The sequence below is a fragment of the Canariomyces notabilis genome, assembly GCF_033297395.1.
Source record: "Canariomyces notabilis strain CBS 508.74 unplaced genomic scaffold N656scaffold_1, whole genome shotgun sequence".
Taxonomy (NCBI): Eukaryota; Fungi; Ascomycota; class Sordariomycetes; order Sordariales; family Chaetomiaceae; genus Canariomyces; species Canariomyces notabilis.
This window is the reverse complement of record NW_027041823.1, coordinates 2,619,053-2,646,745: the sequence shown is the minus strand read 5'-3', so window position 1 is coordinate 2,646,745 and position 27,693 is coordinate 2,619,053. Positions and strand designations below refer to the sequence as shown.

At 54.2% G+C, this 27,693-nt stretch overlaps 10 protein-coding genes across 10 annotated transcripts; 6 read left to right on the top strand and 4 right to left on the bottom strand.

The window, feature by feature from the left end:
* Positions 1-48: 48 nt before the first annotated feature.
* Positions 49-2,157, bottom strand: N656DRAFT_774064 (calcium-dependent phosphotriesterase). The gene is made up of 7 exons (XM_064814189.1): positions 1,762-2,157; positions 1,538-1,692; positions 1,287-1,477; positions 1,125-1,232; positions 844-1,053; positions 654-750; positions 49-568 (listed from the first exon to the last, which is right to left on the bottom strand). The coding sequence occupies exons 1-7, from the start codon at positions 1,966-1,968 to the stop codon at positions 268-270; spliced, it is 1,269 nt and encodes a 422-aa protein (XP_064675413.1). The 5' UTR covers positions 1,969-2,157; the 3' UTR covers positions 49-267.
* A 1,381-nt stretch (positions 2,158-3,538) lies between these two features.
* N656DRAFT_699701 (carbohydrate-binding module family 1 protein) lies at positions 3,539-4,675 on the top strand (the record flags this gene model as incomplete). The annotated part of the gene is made up of 3 exons (XM_064810807.1): positions 3,539-3,619; positions 3,700-4,542; positions 4,613-4,675. The coding sequence occupies 3 exons, from the start codon at positions 3,539-3,541 to the stop codon at positions 4,673-4,675; spliced, it is 987 nt and encodes a 328-aa protein (XP_064675412.1).
* Positions 4,676-4,796: 121 nt separating this feature from the next.
* N656DRAFT_774061 (uncharacterized protein) lies at positions 4,797-6,052 on the bottom strand. The gene is made up of 4 exons (XM_064814188.1): positions 5,964-6,052; positions 5,884-5,900; positions 5,593-5,798; positions 4,797-5,455 (listed from the first exon to the last, which is right to left on the bottom strand). Exons 1-4 carry the CDS (start codon positions 6,024-6,026, stop codon positions 5,172-5,174), a joined length of 570 nt encoding a protein of 189 aa, XP_064675411.1. The 5' UTR covers positions 6,027-6,052; the 3' UTR covers positions 4,797-5,171.
* Positions 6,053-6,297: 245 nt separating this feature from the next.
* N656DRAFT_841437 (Swi3-domain-containing protein) lies at positions 6,298-7,683 on the top strand. The gene is made up of 3 exons (XM_064818992.1): positions 6,298-6,603; positions 6,660-6,735; positions 6,790-7,683. The coding sequence occupies exons 1-3, from the start codon at positions 6,356-6,358 to the stop codon at positions 7,669-7,671; spliced, it is 1,206 nt and encodes a 401-aa protein (XP_064675410.1). The 5' UTR covers positions 6,298-6,355; the 3' UTR covers positions 7,672-7,683.
* A 290-nt stretch (positions 7,684-7,973) lies between these two features.
* Positions 7,974-11,834, top strand: N656DRAFT_841436 (antiviral helicase; the record flags this gene model as incomplete). Its single annotated transcript, XM_064818991.1, has 1 exon — positions 7,974-11,834. The coding sequence occupies one exon, from the start codon at positions 7,974-7,976 to the stop codon at positions 11,832-11,834; it is 3,861 nt and encodes a 1,286-aa protein (XP_064675409.1).
* A 976-nt stretch (positions 11,835-12,810) lies between these two features.
* On the bottom strand, positions 12,811-13,842 carry N656DRAFT_774060 (uncharacterized protein). Its single transcript, XM_064814187.1, has one exon. The coding sequence runs from the start codon at positions 13,410-13,412 to the stop codon at positions 13,014-13,016; it is 399 nt and encodes a 132-aa protein (XP_064675408.1). The 5' UTR covers positions 13,413-13,842; the 3' UTR covers positions 12,811-13,013.
* Positions 13,843-14,427: 585 nt separating this feature from the next.
* On the top strand, positions 14,428-15,035 carry N656DRAFT_786449 (uncharacterized protein; the record flags this gene model as incomplete). Its single annotated transcript, XM_064816524.1, has 2 exons — positions 14,428-14,584; positions 14,692-15,035. The coding sequence occupies 2 exons, from the start codon at positions 14,428-14,430 to the stop codon at positions 15,033-15,035; spliced, it is 501 nt and encodes a 166-aa protein (XP_064675407.1).
* A 3,291-nt stretch (positions 15,036-18,326) lies between these two features.
* On the top strand, positions 18,327-20,617 carry N656DRAFT_774057 (uncharacterized protein). Its single transcript, XM_064814186.1, has 2 exons — positions 18,327-18,937; positions 18,992-20,617. The coding sequence occupies exons 1-2, from the start codon at positions 18,600-18,602 to the stop codon at positions 20,412-20,414; spliced, it is 1,761 nt and encodes a 586-aa protein (XP_064675406.1). The 5' UTR covers positions 18,327-18,599; the 3' UTR covers positions 20,415-20,617.
* A 1,298-nt stretch (positions 20,618-21,915) lies between these two features.
* N656DRAFT_65803 (uncharacterized protein) lies at positions 21,916-22,935 on the bottom strand. Its single transcript, XM_064810456.1, has 3 exons — positions 22,751-22,935; positions 22,224-22,648; positions 21,916-22,126 (listed from the first exon to the last, which is right to left on the bottom strand). Exons 1-2 carry the CDS (start codon positions 22,830-22,832, stop codon positions 22,260-22,262), a joined length of 471 nt encoding a protein of 156 aa, XP_064675405.1. The 5' UTR covers positions 22,833-22,935; the 3' UTR covers positions 21,916-22,126; positions 22,224-22,259.
* A 1,189-nt stretch (positions 22,936-24,124) lies between these two features.
* N656DRAFT_825864 (GMC oxidoreductase) lies at positions 24,125-27,195 on the top strand (the record flags this gene model as incomplete). Its single annotated transcript, XM_064818459.1, has 15 exons — positions 24,125-24,245; positions 24,316-24,404; positions 24,455-24,591; positions 24,654-24,820; positions 24,880-24,984; positions 25,116-25,137; positions 25,228-25,364; positions 25,440-25,461; positions 25,524-25,617; positions 25,677-25,841; positions 25,909-26,131; positions 26,233-26,270; positions 26,324-26,775; positions 26,867-27,026; positions 27,080-27,195. The coding sequence occupies exons 1-15, from the start codon at positions 24,172-24,174 to the stop codon at positions 27,193-27,195; spliced, it is 2,001 nt and encodes a 666-aa protein (XP_064675404.1). The 5' UTR covers positions 24,125-24,171.
* Between the last annotated feature and the right edge of the window lie 498 nt (positions 27,196-27,693).

The following is a 27,693-nucleotide window of genomic DNA, read 5'->3' as shown; positions in this document are numbered from 1 at the left end:
TGCCGAGTGTAAGGTAATGTGCAAGATGACTCAGGCTCCTACGATTAAGTTTCTCATGTACTTAGAGTTTCATCAACAGTCAAAGCCATCATGAGGTCTCCTGAAAGACTGAAACTCCAGTTGTCAGCCAATACCTAGTTGGGAGGACTGGCGCTGCCTAATAGAAGTCAGGACTTTTGTCCAGGACCCTGAAACAACTCTGTACAACACAACAGCTGATCACTCGTCCTTTCTAATACCTAAAAACAGGAAGGCATTAATATCACTTCACTCGTAAAGCTTCCCCGGGAACGCCCCCTCAGCCGCCAGTGTCGCATAGTACAGCTCCGTCTCAGCCAATATCACCATGCGGCCCTTCCCAGCAAACTGGAAGTTAGCCGACGTGCTACCGAGATAGATCTTGCCCAGTAATTTCCCCGACGGACTATACACTTGCACGCCGTCGCCGCACGCCGCGTACACGTTGCCCTTGGTGTCGACGTGGATCCCGTCGGGAACTCCAGGCGTCACAAAGGCGAAGGTCTTGCGGTTGTCGAGTGTGCCGTCTGCTCCGACGTCGTAGCGGTAGCTGGTTTGTTGGGGAGGATGTGTTTAGCAGATGAGGAGGGGAATAAGGGGGGGTGTATGAGGTAGTATGTTGCTGTTGGACCTACATGGTTGCTGGGAACGTAAAGTTGGTTCCGAAGAATACCTGGATCATTCCCGTGTCTGCGATGTACAGATGGGAGCCATCGGGAGAAAAAGACAGCCCTGTGGATGCCACGATAAGTTTCAAGTTCTTGGGTCAGCACTAGCAACTTGAAGGTGTCTGCTTCATGTCCTCTTCTATCATCCGTTCCTTACCGTTTGGCATATTGAACCCGTCAGCCGCAACAGTTACTGCTCCGGTGGCCGGATTAAACCGCCACACTTGCTTGGGCAATGCCGGAGGTGGTCGGAAATCCTGCACATAACCGTACGTGGGATCGGTGAAGTAGATTTCCCCGTTCCTGGGGTTGATGGACACGTCGTTGAGTGAGTTGAACTGCCGCCCGAAGAAGTTATCAAGGATCACTGCCAATACCAACGACAACATGATCAGAAGTTCAATCCGCACTTGGGTGTAGATAGGTACACTGGCTTACCTGTCGTGTTGTAAGGAGGCCTTGGGTTCATGAGATACATGGCCGGTGCGACAGTATCCCTCTGGCCCTCGCCGAGGAAGAGGAGCTGCCCTTTGTAGTTGGTTCCACCTGAATAGATGTCAGTCAGTGTCTCACCCTGGTTGATCAAGCTGAGCAACTTGCCATTTGGGTTCATCACCATGGAGCCCACGACCTCTACTTTGACTGCCCCGCTAGCGTTCCTCTGGCTCGTGATAGAGGCGGTGATCTCAGACAAGGAGATCTTCTGAATGATGGCCGACTTCTGTAGCCCAGTCCCAGCGGCCTTGGCCCCGGCATTCTGACAGAAGAACATCTCATGCGTGTCAGGGTACCTTCAAGACGTATCAACAAACGGTCAACGGCGCTTTTCCTAGTAAACATAGGTTCCATACCATACGGGGGCTTCATGAAACAAGGGGTCTGTGTCTGTGTGGTTCAGCAATGTCAAAGTCGGGTTTGGCCCAATGATATCCAGAAACTCTTCGTCGTAGATGTGGAATGGCCGGGCAATGAGAGACTCCCTCGTTGTCCCCGGTGGAACGAATTGCTAGAGGGAAACGTAATGTCAGTATTCCAAATCCATGACATGGTGAAAGGGGCTTAAGAAGGCACCTACCGTAAACCCATGAGCCTCAGAGGGGGGCGGGACAGTGTGAAGTACATTGAAACTCTTTTGATCGATAACTTGGGCCAGAGGTGGAACAGCCTTCGTAGTATTCACATCAAGCACACTGACTTCCCCTCCAGTTTCGGGCCAACCAAAGCTGGGTCTTGAGAGCAAGAGCCCTGACATCAGCACAGTCCACAATGTGAAGCGGGCCATGTTTACTCCTGGCTTGTTACTAGTAGGCAACCAATGATACGAGCAGCCGGTGAGCTTAGACAGCTAGTAGTTAGTAGTACTGAGTAATATGATAGCACGTAGCCAACGAATCGTCAAAAGCTAGTAACGACTTTCATGATAAGAGATGAATTGGTTTGCAGTCATACACTGCGGAGAGGCATATCCTTGTAGAATGCGGGGAAGCATGCGTCAGGTAGTATTGTACGACAACCTACATGGCATTGATCACCGTGGTTGCGGGAGTACTACATAACAAGACTCAGAGCATCATACGTCGGTCTCAACTTATTAAGCATGTCTGACCTGGGCAGTTTAAGAGGGAAGAGGTTCTGATTGTTGTACGCTCTTTGAAGAAGGCCTACATGTATATGGGAACAACAAGACTTGAACTCACCGAACCTTCCACTTGGCCCGTATCAGGGGTTAAAGGACATTGAAGCTGCAACCATGATTGTACGCAAAGAAGGCAGTAATATAAAGCTAGCCTCGAAAGGCTACGAGTGCCTAAGGTAGGTAGGCAGTGTCGTTCCCGGTTTCAACTTGATTCTTCCTACAACCGTTGAAGAGGGATATACAAACAACACTACTAGTTTGCAAGAAACCTAGGCAGAATTAGGGATTGGATTAGGACTGCTCCTAGCTCTGGGATCTTTGCTTGCAGAACTTATACCCTTGGATCCACCCTTGCTTCTACATATAGTCACCCGTGCTTCAACCCCCTGGGTTCAACACAGACCTTCTCGCTCAGAGTTCAAGCTATGAACAGAGCATTCGGCATTGGCAGTCTATAGCAGTTAAACCGCCGGAAGATTCCCACAATCTAACCAGCAAAACATCATACCAACCACGATCGTTATGGCATGCTAGAACGTTCCCTCGGCTACATCATATCAAGCCTGGACCTGCTCGAATCTTATCTCCCAACTTGACCAAAAAAGACTGGCCGGCAGCTACCCCGTAAGCCCTGGTCCATATACGATATATATAACGGGACGGATATTCAAGCCTCTTCCACCCTGGCCCATTGAGGAAGTCCGGGGGGAGCGCGGGTGCCGCGTTCCCGGGTAAATAACCGCTCGATATTGCTTTCATGATGCGCCCGCCAATCCTCATGACCATTCTCTGCCATTGCCAGTTTTTTTGATGGCCTGCAGCATATTGATTCCACAACCAACATGGCAAGCGCAGCAAATCTGGGGTATAGTGATCCGTCTCAGACAGTCCGGGGCCCCGGACGCCCATCTCGGCAGGTCGCATGCACAAGTGAGGCCGAGGAAGCGCCAACACGACACGCATTTCCCTGGTCGATGATGATGCCGATGATGCGGCCGGTAATTGACTTTGGCGAGCCGCCTGGGCTTGGGCACTTTGATGGTCGACCTGGCTGCTCAAAGGCAGAAGACGAGGTATATAGGGTTGGCAGTGGTCAGTTGCATGTCTGACGGTCTGTACGCTGCAATCCCCTTAGCGCCTTTCCTGCCCCTGGAAGTCAACTAACCAGATCACATCTCAACCCCTGAGCCAGGCCACAGGCCCACAGCAGCTAAGCATGAAGTCAACATTCCTCGCTGCCCTAACGGCCATCGCCGCCCGCGAAGTAGCCAGTCACGCCACCTTCCAACAGCTGTGGGTGGACGGCACCGACTATATACGTCCCCCCTCCCTTCCCCCTTCCTCCCCCACACCATAAGTACCCTACTAACCCCTTAGCACGGCTCCTCCTGCGTACGCACACCCGCCTCCAACTCCCCCGTAACCAACGTCGGCAGCCGGGACTTCGTGTGCAACGTGGGCGCGCGGGCGGTCAGCGGGAAATGCCCCGTGCGAGCCGGCGGCACCGTGACCGTAGAAATGCACCAGCAGCCCGGCGACCGGAACTGCCGGAATGAGGCCATCGGCGGCGCCCACTGGGGTCCCGTGCAGGTCTACCTCACCAAAGTGCCCGACGCGACCAAAGCCGACGGCTCGACGGGCTGGTTCAAGATTTTCTCCAATTCCTGGTCCAAAAAGGCCGGCGGCAACTCCGGAGATGACGATAACTGGGGCACGCGTGATCTTAGTGCCTGCTGCGGCAGGATGGACGTGAAAATCCCAGCTGACATCCCCTCGGGCGATTACTTGCTTCGTGCTGAGGCGCTGGCGCTGCACACGGCCGGCCAGGCGGGGGGCGCCCAGTTTTATATGAGCTGCTATCAGATTACTGTGGAGGGTGGCGGCAATGCCAGCCCGGCAACGGTCAAGTTCCCCGGGGCTTATAGTGCTAATGACCCCGGCATCAGGGTCAACATCCACGCCCCGCTCAGCACCTATGTCGCTCCGGGACCGGCGGTCTATTCGGGCGGTACCGTCAAGACGCCTGGATCTGGCTGTGCCGGCTGCGAGTCGAGCTGCAAGGTCGGCTCGTCGCCTACCGCTATCGCCCCGGCTGCTGGCGGCGGCGGCGCCGCTTCACCGGATGGGGGAGCCGCCGCGCCGTCTGAGCCTCAGGCGTGCGCTGTCCAGGCGTTCGGCCAGTGTGGTGGAAACGGCTACACGGGGTGCACCCAATGCGCCGTAAGTTTATATTCCCTCTCTGCAGTCTGCAGCTCCCCGGGCTCTTCGCTGACTGGATACTTCCTTGCAGGCTGGCTACACTTGCAAGGCGGTCTCGCCGCCGTACTATTCGCAGTGTGTTGCCGGGGCCTAAGTTGCTGGAGTGGCCGAATAACGGGCGTAGCAGCCAGGCTGCCCAAGGGAGTAAGACGAATCTTGTATTTAGCAACTGCGCAAGGTCGGGTGTGTAAAACCGAAATTGACTGCATAGCATTTGTTAGCGAATTGAATACCTTGCACCTGCACCTTGCCTTGAAGTGAAGTGCCTCGGGTAGCTGGAATCAAGGGAGAGCTAGCGCGTTACTGATGGGAAACGCATGTAGATTCTCGTCGTAAGTAGAATGTCTCCCGAGGATGAGCTGGGACGTAGCTCTGAAGGGTCCTGCCTTGGCTCTCAGCACCGATATGCTCGAGCACTGGTGGCTTGATAACGTAAGAAAATAAATGTGTGCTGACCCGAGGCCTGCGCAGGCCAGTCGTCTAGAGGTCATATGTACACCTGGCGCCTAGTTTCCACAAAGTCGCCTGCCACCAGCTTACCATCACCCGCTTCCCATGCCGCGTCCACCCATCTACTCACCGGCTCCAACTCATCGCCCACCCTTAGCCAGGCGCTCCGCCTCCAATTCCCTCTCGGCCTGCTGGTAGTACTTGGCTGTGTCGACACCGTGTTGGCTGTGGTTCACAAAGTTGAACCAGGGGAGGACATCGAAAAAGAGCGCCGAATATCTCGACTGGCGCGCCGCAACACCCTGCATGGAAGGTGAAAGCCTGCTCTCGCCGTACAACGGCAACCCAGCCTTGACTCTGTCGACCATCTCGCGCATGTCCATCTCCACCTCGCGGGCGTTCTCGCTCATGCCGTAGAACCGGACTATGGTGGCAGTTAGTGCATGTACGTATTGAACCGTGACCACGCCCTCGGCCTAAAATCTCAGGCCCATCCGGGGCGTATAGTCGGGTGTGTGTGTTGAGGAGCGGGATGAAGTAACCGGCATTCGGATGACGTACGGATAGAGCGCTGATAGTAGTACAGGAAGCCACCCATGAGGCCCATGAAGCTCGTCACACGCATCGCCTGGGCAAACCCGCCCTTTCCAGCATACGACGGGGCGAACCTCTCCATGGCGAAGAGCAGAGCTGGCCCAGCAGCCGCCGCCGCGGCGCCGTGTGCATAGTCGGACGGCCGAGCATACCGAATCACGCGCTTGAAGTGTCTGAGCAGGCAGCCAATTGAGTCAGATATATCTGGAGTGAACGTATCGCAAGATGCAGATGGATCGACGGGAGGAAATAACGTACGGGTCATTGTCGATGAGCTGATTTCAGTTTAGCAAACTGAGGAATGAGGAAAATGCCCAGCAATTGGTCCGTATACTCACGGGGTATTTTGTTTGGACTGTCTTGCTCGGAAACTGGTACGTCTGAGTCGGAGGGTTCGACATGTTGGCGGCGACAAAGGCGTCGTCGGGCAGTTCGCGAGTTGTGAGCAATCGAAGTTTCAAGTCGTCGCAGTCGGTTTGAAGCTTCCTGGAGTTTGGAAGCTCAAGGTTGGACTGCCTAAGGCCGCAACGTAGCAGACCGTGTAAATACGGTATCATGATGTACTGTACATTTCAGCCACACCTACGCGCCAAGCCCAGCCACAATTGGTTGATGGACTAATTGAGACCATTCACGCGACGCGTCTCATCACCCATGCTCCTGCTGTTGACACCGACTTATTCTTCACTTGACAACGAACCGCAACGGACACGAGATAATTACTCACACAATGCCTGCAACGGCGAGTTCCAGGCCAGCTGGCACTGCAAATGAAAGAGCAGATAGCAATACTTTCATCGACAACTATCTCGCCGACTGGAACGACGATGACAACCCCTTCAGGTCCCCGAGCCCCGAACCAGCAGGGAAGAAAGCAAAGGACGACGGTAAAAAGAAGAAAGATGTCCTAGGTATTGAGAAGGAGATAGATCTGAAAAAGAAGCCCCGGGCTCCAAGAGTGAAACTGGACGAGGCTCGGTTCGTGGCCTTACTTCCAATCCATTCTGTCCCACAGGCTAACCCTCCGCCAACAGGCTCCTTTCTGAGAAAGGAATCCCAAAGCTGCGGAAGATGGCCCCAAGGCTGAAACTAAAGGGCAAGGGCCACGAGGTAATTTCCATCTCTCCATTCATCCCGAGTCCACCCGCAGTAACCATCATCCAGTTCTCCGACGCCGCCCGCCTGCTCTCCTTCTACCAAGACTGGCTCGATGACCTCTTCCCCAAAGCCACCTTCCTAGACGCCCTCGCCATGGTCGAGAAGGAGGGCCACAAGACGGCAATGCGTAACGCACGCCTGAAATGGATCGATGAGTGCAGGCCGAAGGCGACCTTTGAGGCGGAGGAGGAGGGCGAATTCCCGGGCCGTGAACAACAGTCTAGCCTGCCGCAACCCGAAAGAATCGCACCGATCTTTGAGAATGCCTCGCGGGAGCGGCCAACGACGCCAACAAGGGACGAGGATGATCTGTTTGGCGACGACGACATATACAACGCTACCCCGCGGCCCAGGACGGATGCTCAGAGCAGTGCACAGCCGCCCAGGCAAATGGCACACGATGTGCCGGATGAGGATGATTTGGATGCGTTGATGGCCGAGGCAGAGTCAGGGGTCGGCGCACGACAGAATGCACCTGGTGCGGCATCAGGGGCTGTCCAGAGCATATCTGGGAATCCTTCAGACAAGGGGTTCACACAACAGAATGATGAACTGGAGGAGGACGATCTGGACGCGCTGATGGCAGAGGTTGAGGTACAGCCGGCGCCAACCAAGCCAGGTCAGCCAGGCGTGGCTGGCAGCATGTCTAGGGGGGAGAATCAACGGGATGGAGGAGACGAAGATGACTTGGATGCGCTTATGGCAGAGGCAGAGGCAGAGGCAGAGGCAGTTGTGCAGACTGCGTCTCAATCGAGAAGAGAGGGAAATGCAAGCGCTGGTACCAGCACACAGGTTAATTCACCTCCTGGCAGTGAAGCCGCGGCACGACAAAGTATGGGCTTCGAGGACGAGGAAGAGGTCATGGCGGAAATGGATGGTCTTTGGTAGGCAGGGCAATGGCCATGGAGTCATGTCTGGATTAAATGATCTTATTCACTGCCCCTTGTTTGAATATTGAACCCTAACCCTTCGCTTATTCTTCCCAGTGTCCCACAATGACAATTGTTTGGCGGGGTCAAGCTGCTCCCCGCCGAGACAAAGCATTGACAATAAGACTTGAAGCATCACCACCCAGCGGTGCCATGACGGGACTTTCTAAGGCCTCGACATAGTTCTCATTGATTTCTCTTCTGAGTCTGGTGGGATCTCTTCGTGCTTTAGTTGCTCTGTCAGCCTGAACTCCCGCCACGATGGCATCCGACCTCAGCGATGCCATGCAAAGGCTGCAACTACACGACAAAGCCACATTCGACGTAATCGACGACATTCTCGACGAGAAGGTCGACCGCGCCCCACGTCAACATGACCCAGCCAGGCTACGAGCCGAACTCGAAGCGAAATACCTCTCTCCATCCACAACCTTCTCGACCGAGTGGCTGAACAGGCTGCAGCAACGCTGGGACACGCCCACCGACTACTCCCTCCTCTTCCGCATCGCACCCACCCAGTCGCGCACCGTCACCCGCTTCATCCGCCATGGCCTGGAGGGCCGTGTCACGGGCTACCGCAATGTCACTGTCCCCGCGTCCCATGCCACGGCCAAGACTAGCACCTCGATGCACCGAAAGCCAGCCAGCCGGGCAGATTTCGTTCGTGGCGCGGCAGGCTTCTTTCCCTTCGCTCCGGGCGGCTTGGAGGGGATTGAGTCGACGGCTGCGCTGGAGGATCAGCTGCGAACGTCGAGTACCGCCGAAGACGGGGATAGCAGGAAGAAGTTGGAGAGAGTCATAAAACTTGGCGAGGGTGGGCTGTTGGAGGTTGCGCCCGGACTTTCCCGGGGTATCGATTTTAGCAGGAGGAAAAAGCAGGCCGACGCTGAGAGCGAGAGGCAGGCAAAGGAAGTGGAGGACGTGCTGGACCAAGAGCCCGAAGGTGCGCCTAGTGCTGAGGTGGAGGATGGGGAGAAGCCGCCTGTCAATGACGATAGCACTGAGCAGGATGAAGAAGAGGAGGGCGATGTGGAAGATATCGACTCCATGCTGCCGGTCGAGTTCCCTGCGCTGGAGCCGCGTGGCACGCTTGCAGCGTCCAGCGCTAGAAAAGCTGGCCGCGAATGGGCGCACATGGTCGACATCAAGCGGGAGATGCCCAACTTCCGGGAGCTGGTCCCGGATATGGCCAGAGAATGGCCGTTCGAGCTGGATACGTTTCAGAAGGAGGCTATCTACCACCTCGAGAATGGCGATTCGGTCTTCGTTGCGGCACATACCTCGGCTGGCAAGACTGTCGTTGCAGAATATGCAATCGCCCTGGCTGCGAAACACATGACGAAAGCGATCTACACCTCTCCTATCAAGGCACTAAGCAACCAAAAGTTCCGCGATTTCAGGCAGACATTCGATGAAGTCGGCATCTTGACGGGCGATGTGCAGATCAACCCAGAGGCTAGCTGCCTCATCATGACGACCGAGATTCTACGGAGTATGCTCTACCGTGGCGCCGATCTGATTCGCGACGTTGAGTTCGTCATCTTCGACGAGGTCCATTACGTGAACGATTTTGAACGCGGCGTCGTGTGGGAAGAAGTTATTATCATGCTGCCGGAGCACGTCTCACTTATCCTCCTTTCCGCCACGGTTCCGAATACCTACGAGTTTGCCTCTTGGGTGGGCCGGACGAAGCAAAAGGACATCTATGTGATATCGACGCCGAAGAGACCCGTACCTCTGGAACACTATCTCTGGGGGAACAAAAACATTTTCAAGATTGTCGATTCAGAGAAGCGATTTCTCGAGAAGGGCTGGAAGGATGCCAATGCTGCGATACAAGGCAAGGACAAGCCGAAAGCGATCGCACCAGCCCCGCCACCGTCGAGAGGGGGCGGCAACCAGAGAGGCGGAGCCCGGGGCGGAGCGCAGAGGGGTGCTAATCAGCAACGTGGTGGTGGCAGAGGGGGTGGCCAGCAGAGGGGCAGGGGCGGGCCGCCCCGTGCAAGCCATGCCCCAGGCCACATGGGTCGGACAGGAAGACCTGGAGGCTTCACTTCGGCAAACCAGGACAAGAACCTCTGGGTTCACCTGGTGCAGTTTTTGAAGAAGCAGAACCTGTTGCCTGCCTGCATCTTCGTCTTCTCCAAAAAGAGGTGCGAGGAAAATGCAGATGCGCTGAGCAACCAGGACTTTTGCACGGCTCAGGAGAAGAGTGCTATTCACATGATTATCGAAAAGTCGATTGCGCGATTGAAGCCCGAAGACCGTGTTCTGCCTCAGATTATCAGGCTGAGGGAGTTGCTGTCTCGTGGTATCGCTGTCCATCATGGTGGGCTGCTGCCCATTGTGAAAGAGCTCGTCGAGATCCTGTTTGCGCAGACGCTCGTCAAAGTTCTCTTTGCCACCGAGACCTTTGCGATGGGGCTGAACCTCCCAACCAGGACTGTGGTCTTCTCTGGGTATCGGAAACACGACGGCCACCAGTTCCGGAACCTTCTTCCTGGGGAGTACACCCAAATGGCTGGCAGAGCTGGGAGGCGCGGCCTGGACACCGTCGGCTCGGTCATCATCGTTCCACCAGGCGGGGACGAGGCTCCTCCTGTTACCGACCTCCGGCAGATGATACTCGGCGAGCCTAGCAAGCTCCGGTCGCAGTTCCGTCTGACGTACAACATGATCCTGAACCTTCTCCGTGTTGAGGCTCTGAAAATCGAGGAAATGATTAAGCGCAGTTTCTCAGAACACGCCACCCAGCAACTCTTGCCTGAGCACGAGAAGGCAGTCAAGCTCGGTGAAGCGGACTTGGCAAAGGTCAAGCGGGACCCATGCCCGGTCTGCGACGTCCATATGGACGAGTGCCACCAAGCCGGCGAGGATTTCAAGCAGTTGACCGAGGAGCTGTACCGCGGACTGCTGGTCAACCCCGTCGGCCGCAAGATGTTCTCCCCTGGGCGGCTCATTGTTTGGATGAAGGAAGGCGTGCGCACGCCTGGTATCCTTCTTGCCGAGGGAGCGAGCGTCAAGAGCAGCGCGGCAAACCCCACGCTGCATGTGCTCGAGATCAAGACCAACCGAGAAATCCGCAACGACACTGACCTGCTCCCGTTCGTCCCCGCATTCCGGAAGTACCTCACGCCGTTGCCCCAGTCCAAGCGACACATTAACACCAAAACCTTGCACGTCCCCATCAGCGACTTGGTATGCCTCACCAAGACTATCACCAAGGGTGTCCTGCCCGCCATCTTTGGCGGCGAAGATTACCCCAAGGCCAAAGACAAACTGCACCAGATCTGCAAGACCTGGACGGCCGACATCTGGGACGAAATGGACCTGGGGCGGATCAAGAGCCTGCAGATCCACGACCTCATCAGCAAACGCCGCGAGGCTGAGATCAAGACAATCCACTCCCCCGCGGCCGAGTGCAAGCACTTCCTGAAGCACTACGCCATGTGCCACGACCAGTGGCTCGTCAAAACCCACATCGCCCAGCTTCGTCAAGCCCTTTCCGACCAAAACCTACAACTCCTCCCCGACTACGAACAGCGCATCCAAGTCCTCAAAGACCTCTCCTTCATCGACGACGCCAGCCGCATCCAGCTCAAAGGCAAAGTCGCCTGCGAGATCCACTCGGGCGACGAGCTGGTCCTGACCGAGTTGATCCTCGAAAACGTCCTAGCCGAGTACGAGCCCGCTGAAATCGCCGCTTTACTCTCGGCCTTTGTATTCCAGGAAAAAACCGACTCCGTCCCAAAACTCACCAGCAATTTAGAACGCGGCATGAAGACTATCGTTGAGATATCAGAAAAGGTCAATGCAGTCCAGACGCTGCACCAGGTCATCCAATCTTCCGAAGAGAGCAACGATTTTGTTACTAAACCCCGGTTTGGTTTGATGGAGGTTGTTTATGAATGGGCGAGGGGCATGAGTTTTAAGAATATTACTAACTTGACGGATGTGCTTGAGGGGACTATTGTGCGGACTATTACCCGGCTGGACGAGACCTGTCGCGAGGTGAAGAATGCGGCGAGGATTATTGGGGATCCGGATCTGTACCAGAAGATGGCGGCTGCGCAGGAGATGATAAGGAGGGATATCACCGCTGTGGCGAGTCTGTATATGTAGCGAGGGATCTTATCTTGGGGGGAGGTATTGGAGTGATTACGAAGTATGGGCTCTTGACATTGCATGGTTTTCAGGTCGGGTGACGGCGTGTAAGGGATAGGTCTGTCGGTTGCGGTTTGGGCTATTGTGTATTGATCAAGAATGGATGAGCATGGCATGGGAAGAGGCATCCTTAGACCTAAGAAAATAGATAGACATGGAGGTCATACTACACCGGTCTGCTATACAAGTTGGGCTAATCACGCAGGCCAAGGTAAGGTACCTACCCTTGTTATCACCTTAACGGTATCGACACTGATCGCAACCACCAGACAAGTACATGTAAGATATTGTTCAACTTGATCCACTTGAAGTTAGCGACTTGAGTCATCTATCATCTGATGGCAGAGAAAACAGAAGCTGAGAATGCTCATAATGCGAGACTCAGGTAGGAGTAGGGGGCAATCTGGCAATGAATATGTTATCCTCTCCATGCTGTGTCATAGCCTAATTAGACCATTACCAAACCGTTCCTTGATAAACCTAGCAATTTGCGAATTGCCATTGGAAGCTCAAGTCCTGCTCCAATCTGGTGCCGGGTCCAGGGCTGTCATTCCATTAGCCCCTGAAACTCGGTAGGGACATCATGGATGAAAAGCCCTGGTATCAAATGTCAACCTTGTTACTTCTCCCCATGGCAACTTAATAAAATGAGCAAGACTCTGCCTTTCGCGAGGGGTGCTGCCAGATCTGGCACCATACATGATGGAAACAGAGTCAGGGGCTGTCGGTTGGCGCCAGGCCCCTAGGTTCACTCGTGTCCCAAGGCAGGACTCATCATAACTCTGATTGCTGACTGTAATTCGATTGAAAGTCTATCCCAATCACGCGGCTGACCACAAGGAAACCCTCCATACCACCAGCAATAAACCACAGGCCATGATTCCGCACAGCAAACCAACGAAAATGAAACCAACACGAACCCCAACGCCGCAGTATAAATGTCATGCCCTCCCAGCGGGGCTGGGGACCAAGTGTGAGACCCATCCGCAGCATCCCCAAGTGCCCATTTGCAATATTGTCATCGACTTCGTAGCTTTACCCTCTTGATCCGTATACCCCGACCAGCCTGGCAAACCCTCCTCTTCTGTAAACCCCCTCTTAGCCGCCACCCTCTATACCCCCCACGGCCATAAGTTATCAAGCCCTCAACGCCCTCAACCGTTGCTGCAACGCATCCTCGACCTCGGGATTCGGCTCAACCGTCTCCTTCACCGGGTCCTCCTTACTAGTCGTCGCCTGGCCCAACTCCTTCCCCAGCTCCAACCCCGCATCATCCGCTAACTTGCCCAGCAACTCATGCACCGCGTCATCACTAACCTGAACACTGGTATTCTGGGTCATGGCGTCCTGGTAGATGCCGTTGGACATGGCGTACTCCTCGTTCTGGGCGCGGAACTGCTCGAGCGTGAGCAAAGTCCGCTCCGGATTCGCGCTGCGCTGCGCCCGCTGCATGGTCCGCGACGACTGCGCCATCATGTGCGTCATGCGGTTCATGGCGTTGTTGGCCTGGATCTGCGCCAGCGACAGCTCCGCCATGTCGGCCGCCTGGTCCATCTGCGCCGCGATCGCCTGTTTCGCGAGAAGCATGCGCGCCTTTTGCGCGGCTTGTGCCGTCTCGCCCTTTTTGAGGAGCTGGTTTGTTCGAGAGCCGTTCCGGTCAGTTTAAAATGCGGCGGTGAGGTGGGTTGGGACTTATGATGATAACGACCGGGGTGAACCCACATTCTGAATCTGCTTCTTTAGCTCATTGTCTTGCTTCGCTGCCTTCTGTGCTTCGCGTCTCGCTTGCTTGGCGTTGAACTGTTCGATCGTCAGCATCTCTTGTCCAGACATCCCAACGCTCGCCGTCGAGCGCGGGGTCACGGTCAAGATTGAGGGGCAAATGTACCCGCGCCTGAAACTCTGTTTGCATATCCCGGGCAAGTTGTCGGTTTGCCATGGTGTCGAATGGGTGCTTGTATCACCAAGATGTACGTCGGAGGCGGAGGAAAAGGCCCGATCGACTGAGTTGTCGTTGGCGAATGTCGGAGATGAAGCGTGATGTTGAAAGGCAAAAAGGTGGCGGCTGAGAAGACAAGGCAGCCACTACGCTGACTTCGAGGCCAAAGACCAAAGTTACAGGGGCTTTGAGCCCGTCGCTGGCCACATCCGGTTGGTCGGCTTCTGGTGGGGCATGCAAGTGCGGCTTGAGTGGCCTCATGACGCAGCGGTGTGGCTAGTGCGCCCCTTCGCAAAACTTCAACGTTACCAAACCTAGGCAATGTTTCCAGGGTGCACTTGCCCTTGTAACCGCACGTGGCAAGGGTCTTGTGTGCTGGTAAGGTATCAGTGGGCCTGTGTTCAAGCCACAACACTGGAGCGGTCCCGCTGTCAAGCACATGGATACTCCTAGTCGAGTTTTCGAGAAATCGAAATAGCTTTTTAATTTTTCTTCTCACGACCGTCAATGCCCTCGGTCAGGCCTTAGGCTCTCCCATTCAAGTTTCCTCTTTCCCTCCGTACCAGTTCCGAGAAACCTACCATCTATCCCCTTTGGACCGGCGACATAAACATGTCTGCGATGCGGAAACACAACGTCACAACCTTCCCCCGTCCGCCGGTCGTGGAGAGAACCTCCCGGCACATCCAAATCAAGTGGCACGGCCAGCTACTAGCTGACTGCCCGCCCGGCGAGGCATTCTGGGTGCTGGAAACCCATCATGCTCCTGGTCAGTCCCCCTCTAACCCAACCCCTTCCCTCCGCTCTTTCGGTCCTCTGCGGGGCTCGAGATGTGGTTTCGCGTGCATCGACGGCTGCTGACCCTTTCCCCAACAGTCTACTACATTCCGCCCAGCAGGGTTCGGCTGCCTCTCTCTACCACGCCGCGGTCGACCTTCTCCGAATTCTACGGCGCCGCGACATACTATGCCATCATGAGCCCCATATCCGCGGCAGACATCGTCTCCAACCGCATCTGGTCGTACAACGAGCCGCCAAAGGAGTACGAGGCGATCAAGGGCTATCTTGCCTTCTTCGTCGGTCCCTGGGAGTGCTATGTAGACAATGAGAGAGCCCATCCGCCGCCGTCGGACTTTTACGGCGGCTGGGTCACCAGCGATATTGAGGGACTCATCAAGGGACCTCACCAGTGGGGTGCAGGATGGGATCCGGTCTTTTGAGAGGGCCGGAAAAGTAGATCAACAACAACCTGAGAGCGCTATCTCGACGGGGTGGCGTCTGAGCGGTTCGCATGTTCGGTGTAAGAGGCGTTCGGAGTGATCCAGAATCTAAAAGAGGAAAAAAGGGCCGGGGTGAGGTGGTCTGATAGACGGACGGACGGTATCGGTTTAGAGGCAGAATCTTTGTATTTTCCTGTTCTAAAATTCTGCTCATTAGACATGAGGAGATGTCTTGCCGTTATCACCTGACACTTTCGACTGCCGCCTCGAGGTGGTTGACATGACCCATGGCACACACTGGGCAGTCGGGGACGGCACGCATCAGCATGTAATATATCTCTGGACAGAGCAGTCGGAGCCGCATCAGACGGAGGAGATAGCCACGTGAATCCCGGCGTCTGATCGGCTCGAGTATCATTCGAAAAGCGATGCTATAATAAGACGTGGAATGCGTGCCGCTTGACACTACCCCAGACTTCTGGTTCTGGCACCCACACCCGAGCGCTCACTTCGCTCGAAAGGGCAAGATGGAACGGAGTACGGAGGATCAATTGCCATGTGGCTCTGTCCCTCTAGTGTAGTGTAGGCTCCGTCCACTCCACCCACCATCTTCGGCTCCCCAGATTCCATACAGATCCTGTCTCCACCAGTACAGTAGAAAATGCAACGACTCGAAGTTGACCCTCCCAGATCCGAATCGGGTTGGGAGTGGTAAAAGAAAACGGCCGCGGACGGCGGGCCGGCTTTGATAGAAGCGATCCAAATTGGACGCACTCACATGGCTTGATTGTGGGGAGGCCGACGGAGAAAACAGCCGATGGCTCGCTTGTGCTGCGAAAGTCTGAAGCAGGAAACCCCACTCTCTGCGACGGCGTTGCGACGACTGCATGGCTCAGAGCATCTGGACTCCGGAGCCAGTATCGATAGTCTTTGTCTAAAGTCAATATACCAAGGAGGACGGAGATGCGCCGCTTGTTATATGGGGTCGAGTCTCGATATATCAGAGATATATTTTCACGAAAAAGAAACAATAGTGTGGTCAACAGAAATTGCGAGTTCAACGGCAGAGGGCCTTCAGCTCCAGGCTCCCGCAGTGTCGTGCCTGAGCTGCAAACCACACATGCACGTGCCGCCTGGGCCAAACCCCAGCGTCTGGATTGCAGCCAACGATCATGCATACAGCTCCTGATTCGCATACGCATCCTCATCAGGCGCTCTTTACAGTCTAACCTGCACATAACGATTGGCCCGGGTTACAGAATCTTAATCGTAGATCCCAGGTTATCGCTATGCCCAGGTTACCCACTTTTTACCCAAACGGAAGGTCAGGGGCTCTCATTCGCTCTCTGAAGCTCTAGATACAGCCAAGTCGCTTGATTTTACTACTTTCCTGGCGTTGCAGACTGCTTGGAATCCTGATCCAAGCTTACTGTGTGGAAATCGCTTTCACAGGTTTGGAAAAACCAGTAAAATACCGTATAATCTCGCGAATAAGGGAAATTAAAGGTGGACATGCCCAGCCCGCACAGCGAGACATCCACCAATGGGAGGACCAGGGCACCAAGGCAACTGTGGCTAGATGTGGCTGTCCTGCATCTTTTGCTCGCTTTTGCTGCGCTGAGCTGGTTGAGCTGGGCTTGCCTTAGCCACTTTTTAATTTCCCTTATTCGCGAGATCATACGGTAGGGTCAAAATTGGCCTGCGGGCAGGGCGATTCAGGGGTAAGGATACCTCCTGGGCACCCCTGAATACAGCGATTTGTATGGATTACTAAGCTGAGAATCCAACGATTATCGTAGTAGACAGGAACTAGCAATTTCCCATACAAATAACGATGGGATCGCGATAGTAATCGTCAAAGCCAGGTAATCGTTATGCCTCTGATCGTTATGTGCAGGTTAGACTATATTGGGCAAATACTGAAGTTGTCAGCCCAGGCTTACGAAGTCAGCACAAAAAATCTATTCCCGTAGTACTCCGTACAAAAAGCTATATCCGTAGTAAGTCAGCACCATAAGCCGCATATCATGCTAAGGAGTTGGCTCAGCAGAAGCTGCGACTAGGAGCAACATCAAGAGCACAGAAGCTGCCAGTGTTCTACAGACTTCTCCAAACCCTAACGCACTTTCAACCTACATACAAGATGCATCCGTGTCTGGACGGGCCGTCGCATTGCCGAGTCGTAAAATATGGGGTTTCATTTATTTGGCGGATTTCTACGATCTTGCACCCGGTAAAGACGAGTGCCGGCTTTGTTCGCGCGGCTCGAAGCATCTCTTTGTGCCTGCCTTGAGCCCTTGACTCCGGGGATCCATATTCAGCCTGATGGCACTTCAATCGCCCCCCAAGCTTCCGCAGGCTTCCGCTTTATATTACGGCCCGCCCATAGGTAGTCGAATGCTGTGGCAGCATAACTCCAGCCAAACCGCAACGGTCACACACTGATTTGATTGAGAGAATATCGCCAAGTTTCTTTATATAGCCAATACAATACCAGAAATGGGAGTGAATACGGATAGGAGTGAATGGAATCGAAAAGAATCCACTGTCAATTACATGTGTATTGCGACTGCCAGTGGAGTGCAATTGTCTCGGCAGCGTGCCACCAGTGCTTCAGCTTGAGAAGGTGAGCCACTGCACAACGGACTCCAATGTGCAGACTGCAGAGAATGGAAGGGCGAAAGTTTACGAGCAACACTTGTGGGGATTACGGAGACTCGAGTGGAGGAACGAAGGAGGCGTAGTCAGCGCTATCAAGAAGGGAGAGAAAAAGGGGCGAATGAGGAGTCTTGGTGAGACTGCAAAGCTGGAGATACAGGCGGCTGTGCCGAAAGGCGTCAGAGAACCTGCAGTAGGTAATCCAATGTTGGTTCCACAAAGAACGATGTTGCTGACGACGTAGGCCTTTGGCTTCCATGCCATGGGTTTTGACTCTATGCATTCATTCAAGAAAGAGAAAATTATCAGATATAGTCTCTATTCTATGGAACGTTAGTGTACTAGGGAGCTCGACTCCCTCAGATCTTCGACGTTCCGTACCTGTGTCTACTCCGTAATAATCATTAGAGAGAAAGGGTGAAAGGGGGGTTTTCGGCAGCCCCTTTCTTGGACCCGTTCCGATTTCCGTGTTTGGCTCGGAGGCTGCGAAAGACGGCCTGCCAACCAAAACGGCTGTGGATCGATGGATCCGAGTGTTTGCTGCCTCAGGCCACAACTGGATCCAATTTTGGAGACGTGGCCAGAACATGATAAAGCAGCCTGGTCCCTCGTCTGACACCCGTGCTCAGTCAACCAACTCCAAAGAAGACAATCTGTCCTCTTCACCCAGCGCAACCAGGCTTGTGAGCCAATCCACGACTGATGGGTCACTTGACTCACTGATGGACTCGTCATCCGCTATGCACGACCCTTGACACTTCTCTTTTAGTGTGAATATATTGTATTGAGGAACTGGGACGGCGCCTCAATACCACAATTCTGCTGCTCTTCCGCAACAAATCCCTACAATCAATACGCAGAAGCACACAAGTCCTCCTGGTGGTGATCTTGCACCAATATCCCAAAATGGATCATTGGGCCGCCCACACATCCTCACCGAGCGTCAGAATCGACGACTCTCCAGCAGAGTCGTTGCTTTCCACGCCCGACGAGATGTATCCGTCTCTGTTTGGCCCTGATTCCGCATCCACCACCACCACCGTCAACCCCCTCGAGATGTTGACGCCCAAGTCCTTTGTCGACGAGAAGAAGCCCGACATCGGCATGCTCTCCGGCCTGACCAGCCTCACCCAGACTCCGGCCGCCCCGGCTGAGTCAACACCAGAGCCGGAAAAGAAGCCGGTCAAGAAGAGGAAGTCATGGGGCCAGGTACTTCCGGAGCCAAAAACGAACCTCCCTCCCAGGTATGGCCTAACCGTTCAATTGTCTTGGCGCCGTGGATGCTAACAAGTTGATAGGAAACGTGCCAAGACCGAGGACGAAAAAGAACAACGCCGTGTCGAGCGCGTCCTCCGCAACCGCCGTGCCGCCCAGTCGTCGCGAGAGCGGAAGCGCCTGGAAGTTGAGGCTTTGGAACGGAGGAATAAAGACCTTGAGCGCGCCCTCCACGAAGCCACGCAAACAAACCTTGCGTTGCTCGAGGAGATCCGAAAGTTCCAACAAACCACCGGCGTCGTATCCAGGACGGCGTCTGCTTTTGATGGCCTGCGTCAATCCCCAGTCACCTTTTCCCAGACACTCTTCGGTTCTCAGGACGGTCATCCCTCGGCACCTGGCGAAACCAGCGCGCTGGAGCAGCTCCTGCAGTCCATCCCCTCCGCCACCAGTACCACTACCACAGTTAACCCGGCATCACTCTCCCCCGCCCTAAGCCCCATTCCCGAGGCCGACGAGGAGCAGAGCAAGGCCGCGACGGTCGCAGCACCTCTTGCGGACGCCGCCATCACCACGCCCACGGCGAATGCCTCCCCCGACGCGACACAACATCCTGCAGCGATGTTGTGCCAAGACCTGCAGTGTCGGTCGGCGGAAGCACAGCCTTCAGCGTGGCTCACAGCGTCGCGGCAACAACTGCCCCCGGCGCTGGCCCTGCTCCTGCACCTCCAGTTCCTTCTGGCCTCCACCTCGGCGATGCTTTCTGCTTGCCAGAGGCCAATGACACAGATCGCTATGTCCTTGAAAGCGGGCTTGTTGCTACTCCCAACTCGTCCGATTTTGAATACGATCATGTGGCTGGTGACGACACCGAAGCGTTCCAGTTCACGGCGACAAACTACGAATTCGACTTCAACGAGTTCCTCACCGACGGCGAACCCAATCTTGTCGCGCCCACCAACGAGCAGCAGCAGCCGCAGCAGCTCCCCAGCAGCCGCAGCGTCGCAGACTCGTCCCTCCTCGACCACCCTGAGACTCCGTTTACTTCGGAAGATCCTTACCTGCAGCCCCAATCTGGCGCGTCCCTTACTGGATGCGACGATGGAGGCATTGCGGTTCGTGTCATCTGAGGGATGCGCGGTCGACCGGGTTTCGGGAGACGACGTGTCGGCGCCGTCTGCTGCTGCTGGAGGGGATTCGCAGCGACAGTTGCCCCGTAGCGGGCCGGCAAGCTGGGGGCTGAACGGAGCCGCACTGCCGTCGAAGGAGGTCCTGCTCACTCTTGCGTGGGCCCTCAAAGTCGAAGAGCGGAGGTTGCAGATCCGCAACCTCGTCAAGTCATCGTCGTCGTCGAAGAAACCCGGATCGCCAAGTGTCCCCCGGACAACACCACCAACCATGTGCAAGACAAATTATGTCTTGAAAGTATTACCCAAGCGAGCTTTGGAAGTAGATGGTTCCGTTTCTTTGGACTGCCCTAGCCCTAGGAGGCGGCGCATCCAATAACAAGGAATTGATTTGTATGAACAATTGGGCTGGCATAACTCGGGGCGAAAAGGAAAGTAAATATTTGGTAGCGGTTTGGTTTGGCTTTTGGCGTTGAGTTTTGGAGCGGTCATATCATGATGCTAGCTCGCGTGCCATGTCTCGCTGAGTACCTATCAATTAAGTTTTCTTGAGTTTATGAGAGTTCCTAGTTCTGTGTCGGTGCTTGATTGATGTATTCTGCTGGTGCCTTGCCTGGAATCGCAGCCCCTTAGACTGGGAGTAAATCTCCGTGTTTAACCACCGCGCAGTACAAAAGCCCAAGCCCGGGTTTGCTCCTGGCAAGTACCTTACATCTACCTAAGGTACAGTACCGCATCTTCCCTACACAGTACGTAGGCAATCAGCCCAACTTGATGGTGCTAGACCGCCTAGGTTCGATAGCACTGGCGACAGGCAGTGTTGAGATGCTGGCAACATACTCTTATCTGCTTACCTACCGACCTAGGTACTACTACTAGTACTACTAGTAGGGAGAGAGGGCAAAGGTCTCTTGTGATGCATCACTGGCAACATTACATTCACCCTGACTGCCTGACAGTAGTCTGGTACGGGTGAATGAAACAGTGCCTAATGATCATGGATGACTAACATTATACTATCAACATCATGGCACAGAAGGGTGCTCAGCTGGGCTCAGCTTCCTCATGTAGGGTTATGTTGTATTATCCAAGGTGCCATTACTGCTCATCTCGTCCGTACCATGGTCACATATCAAGGTGAATTGTATGTAGCTGCAGGTGGTGATGACACAGCTCCCCCCTCTCTCCCTGTTAGGTACCTAGGTAAATATGTAAGTTAGACCTCATCGTTAAGTTGTATTCTTCGGATGTGTGCCGACGACGGCCAGGACCTTTACTGCTTTCACGGGTCATACACAACCGACACAGAACCCCCCGAAGACAATTGAACGTGAAATGGCACTGGAAAATGCAGTCCAGGTGTGTACGTGGGTAGTGATTATACGTACCTGCCTAGTACGTTAGGATACAGTACTTCGCTCAAGACTGTTGTATTTGCCTGCTCAGCGCACGGGTCTCCTTCGTTGAGATGCTCAACAATCGCAAGGCACCCGTGACTCGAAGGTCACTCTGAGGATGCTCTCTCTCATTTGTACCAAGTATGCCGGCTGGGTTGCTCTACATTGACAACGCCGCATCAGGTGGTCATGTGGCAGCCCCTTGGAGTCTTGGACGGTGACCCACGAACTGGGCGAAATGGACTTCAAGTTTGAAGGCTCGCCGCCCTTGGTCAAGGCATGCAGAGTCCCGACAGGCATGGAGCCGCTTGCAGTCGGCATTGACAAGAGGACAGCCTCCGTCAATTTGCCAATCTCAGTCCCCGAAGCACTGGGGGTGATACTAGACTACATGTAAGTTCTTGAGACTTGGATATGTCAGTATGTCTGCATAACACGGAAACTCCGGACCTAACTCGGGGTTCGAGCTGCCTCGATACCTCATTCTCGTGATGCTCGCCGGATAGAGTAGGTATGCTATTCCGAGGAGTGGGACGGTGGCCCGGACTGGGGTTGCTGCAGAGCACGTTTACCGGTATCCGGACGGGAGATTGGTGGAAAGTTGAATGGAACCGAAAGGGATATTTATGAACTGTGACTGGGAGGGAAGCTCTCCAAGAACCAGAGCTGCAGCTGAGTAGAGCCTTACATTCTACTACATGTGGTCAGGTGAGCTACATGTATGGAACTGACCCCGATTGCGAGAGACGAATCTGCGTAAGAGTTCAGTCTATCAGGGATGGATATCATACTCGTACTTCCACCAGCAAGCTTTGTTAGGTCCAGTACTAGTAGTATAGGATTGGTCGTCTTGCGTGGGAGTTCTGGTTGTTCTTCCTTCTCGCAGGTAAGCCAAGATGCCAATCGTTGTCACAGGCTTGACAGGACAACAGCAACGGCCTCAACTTGGAGTCCGTCTCGGCAGAACGACCTGCCGATCGCTCGGTTGGAGATGCACCTTGTCTCCAAAAGGATACTGGTACATGAATACAATCAATGAACACTTCGGTGCAATATGAACCTCGCTGTACTCCTTGCCGGTTGCTTCTAGCCAACCCGTTAGGCCTAGATCCCGGGTATAAGACGGGGTCCGGCATTTGTCTCTCTCTCGTGACCTCCTCTCCGCGTACATCTCCGCACCGTTGAGCATGATGCGGCCGACTCAAAGCGTATGAACCTGCTTATTATTAGATTCCAAGGTGTTGGAGACCGTTGGATGCCACCTGGGGACTGGCTACTAGTGCTCCTGAGCCAAGGTACTAGTACCCGTAGCGCTTACAAAAACCACGCCATATCCCCGCGTTGCCGTTACTGCTGTCAAATCTCCGCTCTTGGCCCTGCAAGTTGCATGCAGAGACCATGTGGTGGAACGCCGGGGATGTGTGGATGCGAGTCGTTGATTGCTCAGGTTTGTTTTGTTTCCGGACATTTTTTATACGACTTGCATGCTGACGACCCCCCTTTTCTTCTGGAAAAGGAGAGGGGTGGAGTCCCCAGAAGGAGTGGCGTTCGATCCGCCGTTAATTAGCCCCGTTCCCGTTCCCGCTCTCCTTTTCCGGGGCCAGGATTCGATGGCTTCTTCACACTGATGGCGCTAATGTACGTCTGCGGCCCTGTAGCTTGGGAGGATTCTGGGGAAAGAAGACCTAATGCAGTCTGTGTGGAGAAGCAACAGTGACATGAATCAACATCAAGTTCAATCCTATGTTTACCTCGCGGGTTCGGAATAGAGGGAGATAGGAGACAGAAGTTTAAGTCCTGTTCTTGAGATTGACATCATGCTGGAAACGATTGCCGGATAAAGGGGCAGATCTCAGCTCGAATATCATGACACTCGGACACACCTATGCAGGACTTCAATTATAACGCTCCATGTTCGAGAGAAGCACAGGAATTTACGGTAGCCAGTTGTATATGCCGATGGGTTGTACTGTACAACGTAAGGGGTGGGACATGCGTGTGGCGGACGGGAAAAGGGGTTCGTGGAGTCTGAAAGCGAATACCGTATCGAGATATGTAGATTGAGGCACTTGCAAGTACGAGCTGCCGCATCAAAGCTCAGTCCCTACGTAGCAGCTTTGCCAAACCCGTCTTTCCTTGCCTACTCCAAGGTCTATGGTTTGAGCGGGCTCCAATCACAGGTTCAAATTTGACTCCTCTCCGCATTGCCGTCAGAATCCGCGCGTCCTCAATGCTGTCCAGGAGTCGTCCTGGCCGGCAAGCTGCCGTCACACAACCTGAAGCGGTTCGAGGGAGAGAGGCGGGGTTCCCAAACATGCATCATCATAGTCTGGTATCCAATTCGCTTCTCAAGGGCAATATGGTCATCAAAAGTGAGGAGAAGGAGCAATGAAACGCAAACCGAGGTCCGGTAAAGGGGTTGGCATTGAGCCATTGGCCAACCAGGTGTAGATGCAGGCCTCCATGAGGCACTACAACGTCAACTTGATCCTCGTGAAGAGGACTTCCGTTGGGGTACCCGGCTCGCCTCGAAGGTGAAGAGGGGTTGTTGACAGCGGGGTTGCTCGGCAAGTATCAGGCAGCAGTATCGATATGTAGCTGAGGCCTGATGGACATAAGGGGAGATGATATCCCCCTATTTCGGTCTCCAAAGAACCTCCCATAGAGTAGCCTGTGTATGAGGCTTCTTTCTCAACACTATCAACTTCAGGAACTGGACAACACCGTCGTGGGATCAAGATGTCGCCCTTGCCCGAGGAATTTGACATCATTGTGTGTGGTGGTGGGAGCTGCGGCTGTGTGGTGGCGGGGAGGTATGAACTCCGTCACCAGCGTGAGAACATCTGGCCGTCCAGAAGTTTCTAACGGCTTGTTTTGCGACAGGCTCGCAAATTTAGACCACAATCTGAAGGTCCTGTTGATTGAGGCGGGCGAGAATAACCTCAACAACCCATGGGTGTACCGCCCTGGCAGTACGTTCCTTGACCCCTTTCTTCTATGAATCTTGCTGAACTCCTCTCGGTTTTCCCGAGAAATATGAAGCTCGACAGCCGCACTGCTACCTTTTACCAGTCCAGGCCATCGTCATGGCTCAGCGGTCGTGGCGCCATTGTTCCGGCTGCCCACATCCTCGGCGGCGGATCCTCCATCAACTTCATGGTACGTACTGGCCGACGACACAGCTGGAGATGGTTAAAACTCATTTGCTTACCTCTGTCGAGATGTATACGCGCGCGTCTGCGTCGGATTATGACGACTTCCAAGCCAAGGGGTGGACGACCAAGGAGCTTTTGCCCCTGATGAAGAAGCACGAGACGTACCAGCGTGCTTCGCACAACCGGGACACCCACGGTTTTGAGGGACCAATCAAAGTCTCCTTTGGCAACTAGTAAGAGAGCCCTAATCCCAGAAAGGGGCCAAGTACTCACAACATGCACCACTCGGTAGCACGTATCCGATGAAGGAGGACTTCCTCCGGGCTGTCGAGTCCCAAGGCATTCCCGTTGTTGATGATCTTCAAGATCTTCACACGGGCCACGGCGGGGAGCACTGGTATGTCAGGGGCGTACTGAGTGAAATTGCCTTCAGGGATTGGACCCCTGAGACAACATGAACAAACTCCTCGCCCCTTAGCTGGCTAGCTTATGAGGGAAATGAACAACAAGCTAACTAAATCCTACCAGGCTGAAGTGGATTAACCGCGATGTAAGTAAAAATGCGCTTCTACTTGGTCTTGGTGGGCCATTAAATGCTGGTGGTCACGGTCAGGGGCTTTGTTGACATTCATCTTCTCAGACCGGTCGTCGCAGCGACAGCGCCCATGCTTATATTCACTCGACCCGCGCTGTCCATTCAAACTTGTACCTTGCCTGCAACACCAAGGTTGACAAGGTGATCATTGAGAATGGAAGAGCTGTTGCCGTCCAGACCGTGTAAGTTTTCTGTCCGCTCCTCGACTGCTCCTTCCAGTGATGCCGCCGCTAACGGGAGTATATACGTACCTACAGTCCGACTAAGCCAATGGGAGATGTACGTTAACTCCAATAATCTGTCATTCAAGTGACAATTCACCAGCTGACTCCCCCTTTTAGAGCCCAGGCACCCGCATTTTCCGTGCGAGAAAGCAAATTGTGGTGTCGGGAGGCACGATGTCTTCGCCCCTGATCTTGCAGCGGTCTGGCATTGGTATGTTTTTTTCCAGCACAGCAATGTCCCATAACTTGGAGACTAACCGAAATGCCCAGGTGACCCCGACAAACTCCGCCGTGCCGGAGTCAAGCCCATTGTCAACCTTCCAGGCGTCGGACTGAATTTCCAGGACCATTACTTGACCTTCTCTGTCTACAGGGTGAAGCCCGGCACCGAGACGTTCGACGACTTTGCCCGTGGTGACCCGGAGGTGCAGAAGCGTACGGCCACCTCCCAACCCCAACTTCACATTTGCATAGTAACCTGAGACATACTGATCCAACGCAGGTGTCTTTGAAGAATGGAATATCAAGGGCACTGGACCCTTAGCCACCAATGGCATTGAAGCCGGCGTCAAGATCCGCCCAACTGAAGCAGAACTGGGGGAGATGGAATCCTGGCCCACACCACACTTCAAATCAGGCTGGGAGTCGTACTTCAAAAACAAGCCTGATAAGCCAGTGATGCACTATTCAGTCATTAGCGGATTGTTTGGCGATCATATGTTGGCGTAAGTCAACCCCCTCCCCTCCCCCTTGATTTAAACATCTCTTCCCACCCTTTCCTCCCCATCCTCCCTTGCCATTCTAATCAGTTCTGACTGCTTCATAGGCCTCTGGGTAACTACATGACCATGTTTCATTTTCTAGGTAAATCTACTAGCTTACCTTTTATCTCGTTCTAAAGCTTAAGGTCGTCATAGAATACCCCTTCTCCCGTGGCTGGACGCACATCTCCTCACCCGACCCTTACGCCGTGCCAGACTTTGACGCGGGCTTCATGAACGACGAGCGGGACATGGCGCCCATGGTCTGGGGCTACATCAAGTCGCGCGAGACGGCCCGCCGCATGGACTGCTATGCGGGCGAGCTCCAGGCATTCCATCCCGTGTTTGATTATGACTCCGAGGCGCGTGCCTATGACCTGAATCTGGAAGACACTAACAAGTACGCGCTGCCCGGCAACATCACGGCCGGTATCCAGCACGGCAGCTGGAGCGTGCCCGTTCCGGAGCCCGACGAGCCTGTCAAGCAGGGCATCGTGACCAGCAACCGCAAGGCCAAGAGAAAGGAGCTCAAGTACAGCAAAAAAGACATCGAGGCCGTCGAGGAATGGGTGAAGCGCCATGTGGAAACGACGTGGCATTGCCTTGGTGTAAGTCTAGTTTTACCCCTTTTGTTTTACTTTCCCCAAAAAAAGGGGTGAATGCAGTGAGGAACCGCGCTGATCCTTGATTCTTCATCAGACATGCTCTATGGCACCTAGAGAGGGTAACAGCATCGTCAAGCACGGTGTCGTGGATGAGCGCTTGAACGTGCACGGCGTCAAAGGCCTCAAGGTGGCCGACCTCAGCATCTGCCCGGACAATGTGGGCTGCAATACTTACAGCACGGCCTTATTGATTGGTCCGTTTTCCCAAGAATACATAAAATAAGAAGACATCTAACACTAAAAACAGGAGAAAAGGCCGCTGTGCTCATCGCCGAGGATCTCGGATACTCCGGCGAAGCTCTCGACATGAAGGTCCCGGATTACCACGCGCCAGGCGAGAACCGGCTTGCTTCGAGACTGTAACTTGTGAGAAAGGGGGTGTTGTCTTCAAGTTCCGGGAAACGGTAGGGAATGAGCAGATGATTCAGTTTGATAACCAACGGAGCACGATCATGATTCGCATGCAGTTCCTCAGCTCTCGGAATTCTAGGATCTTTTTTTGATAACCTCCAGTAGCCAGGTGCAGTCGTGCAGTGGTGCTCAGCAGTCTCATTGGTGTCCAAATAGTAGGCCCTTGAGCGAATACGAAGCTCGACGGGAGCCAACGGGTAGGTAGGTAGGTAATATTACTACCTAGCAAGCGACAGAATCCTACCAGTTGACAGTTATACGTGAGAGCCTTTGCATAATCTGCATCTTTGGATACACGCGCCAAGCACAAGTTGAACTCCTGCAGGATCAGGCCTAGGATTTAGTGCTGATCCTCCAGTTTCCAACCAACACACCGCTTCTGCGACGTATCAATAAACCCATCCGCCTCGGTCCTCGGGGATAAAACCAAAGAATGTCGACGGAGAATTG

Coding starts and splice junctions, on each gene's coding strand:
- N656DRAFT_774064 (XM_064814189.1), bottom strand. CDS start 1,968: ATGGCCCGCTTCACATTGTGGACTGTGCTGATGTCAGGGCTCTTGCTC. Junction 751..843: donor CGGGTTCAATATGCCAAACG/GTAAGGAACGGA, acceptor TGGCATCCACAG/GGCTGTCTTTTTCTCCCGAT. Junction 569..653: donor TTTACGTTCCCAGCAACCAT/GTAGGTCCAACA, acceptor CCAACAAACCAG/CTACCGCTACGACGTCGGAG.
- N656DRAFT_774061 (XM_064814188.1), bottom strand. CDS start 6,026: ATGTCGAACCCTCCGACTCAGACGTACCAGTTTCCGAGCAAGACAGTC. Junction 5,456..5,592: donor CTACTATCAGCGCTCTATCC/GTACGTCATCCG, acceptor CTGCCACCATAG/TCCGGTTCTACGGCATGAGC.
- N656DRAFT_841437 (XM_064818992.1), top strand. CDS start 6,356: ATGCCTGCAACGGCGAGTTCCAGGCCAGCTGGCACTGCAAATGAAAGA. Junction 6,604..6,659: donor GTGAAACTGGACGAGGCTCG/GTTCGTGGCCTT, acceptor CTCCGCCAACAG/GCTCCTTTCTGAGAAAGGAA. Junction 6,736..6,789: donor TAAAGGGCAAGGGCCACGAG/GTAATTTCCATC, acceptor ACCATCATCCAG/TTCTCCGACGCCGCCCGCCT.
- N656DRAFT_774060 (XM_064814187.1), bottom strand. CDS start 13,412: ATGGCGGAGCTGTCGCTGGCGCAGATCCAGGCCAACAACGCCATGAAC.
- N656DRAFT_774057 (XM_064814186.1), top strand. CDS start 18,600: ATGGATCATTGGGCCGCCCACACATCCTCACCGAGCGTCAGAATCGAC. Junction 18,938..18,991: donor AAAACGAACCTCCCTCCCAG/GTATGGCCTAAC, acceptor ACAAGTTGATAG/GAAACGTGCCAAGACCGAGG.
- N656DRAFT_65803 (XM_064810456.1), bottom strand. CDS start 22,832: ATGGTCTCTGCATGCAACTTGCAGGGCCAAGAGCGGAGATTTGACAGC. Junction 22,649..22,750: donor GGGGATATGGCGTGGTTTTT/GTAAGCGCTACG, acceptor AATAATAAGCAG/GTTCATACGCTTTGAGTCGG.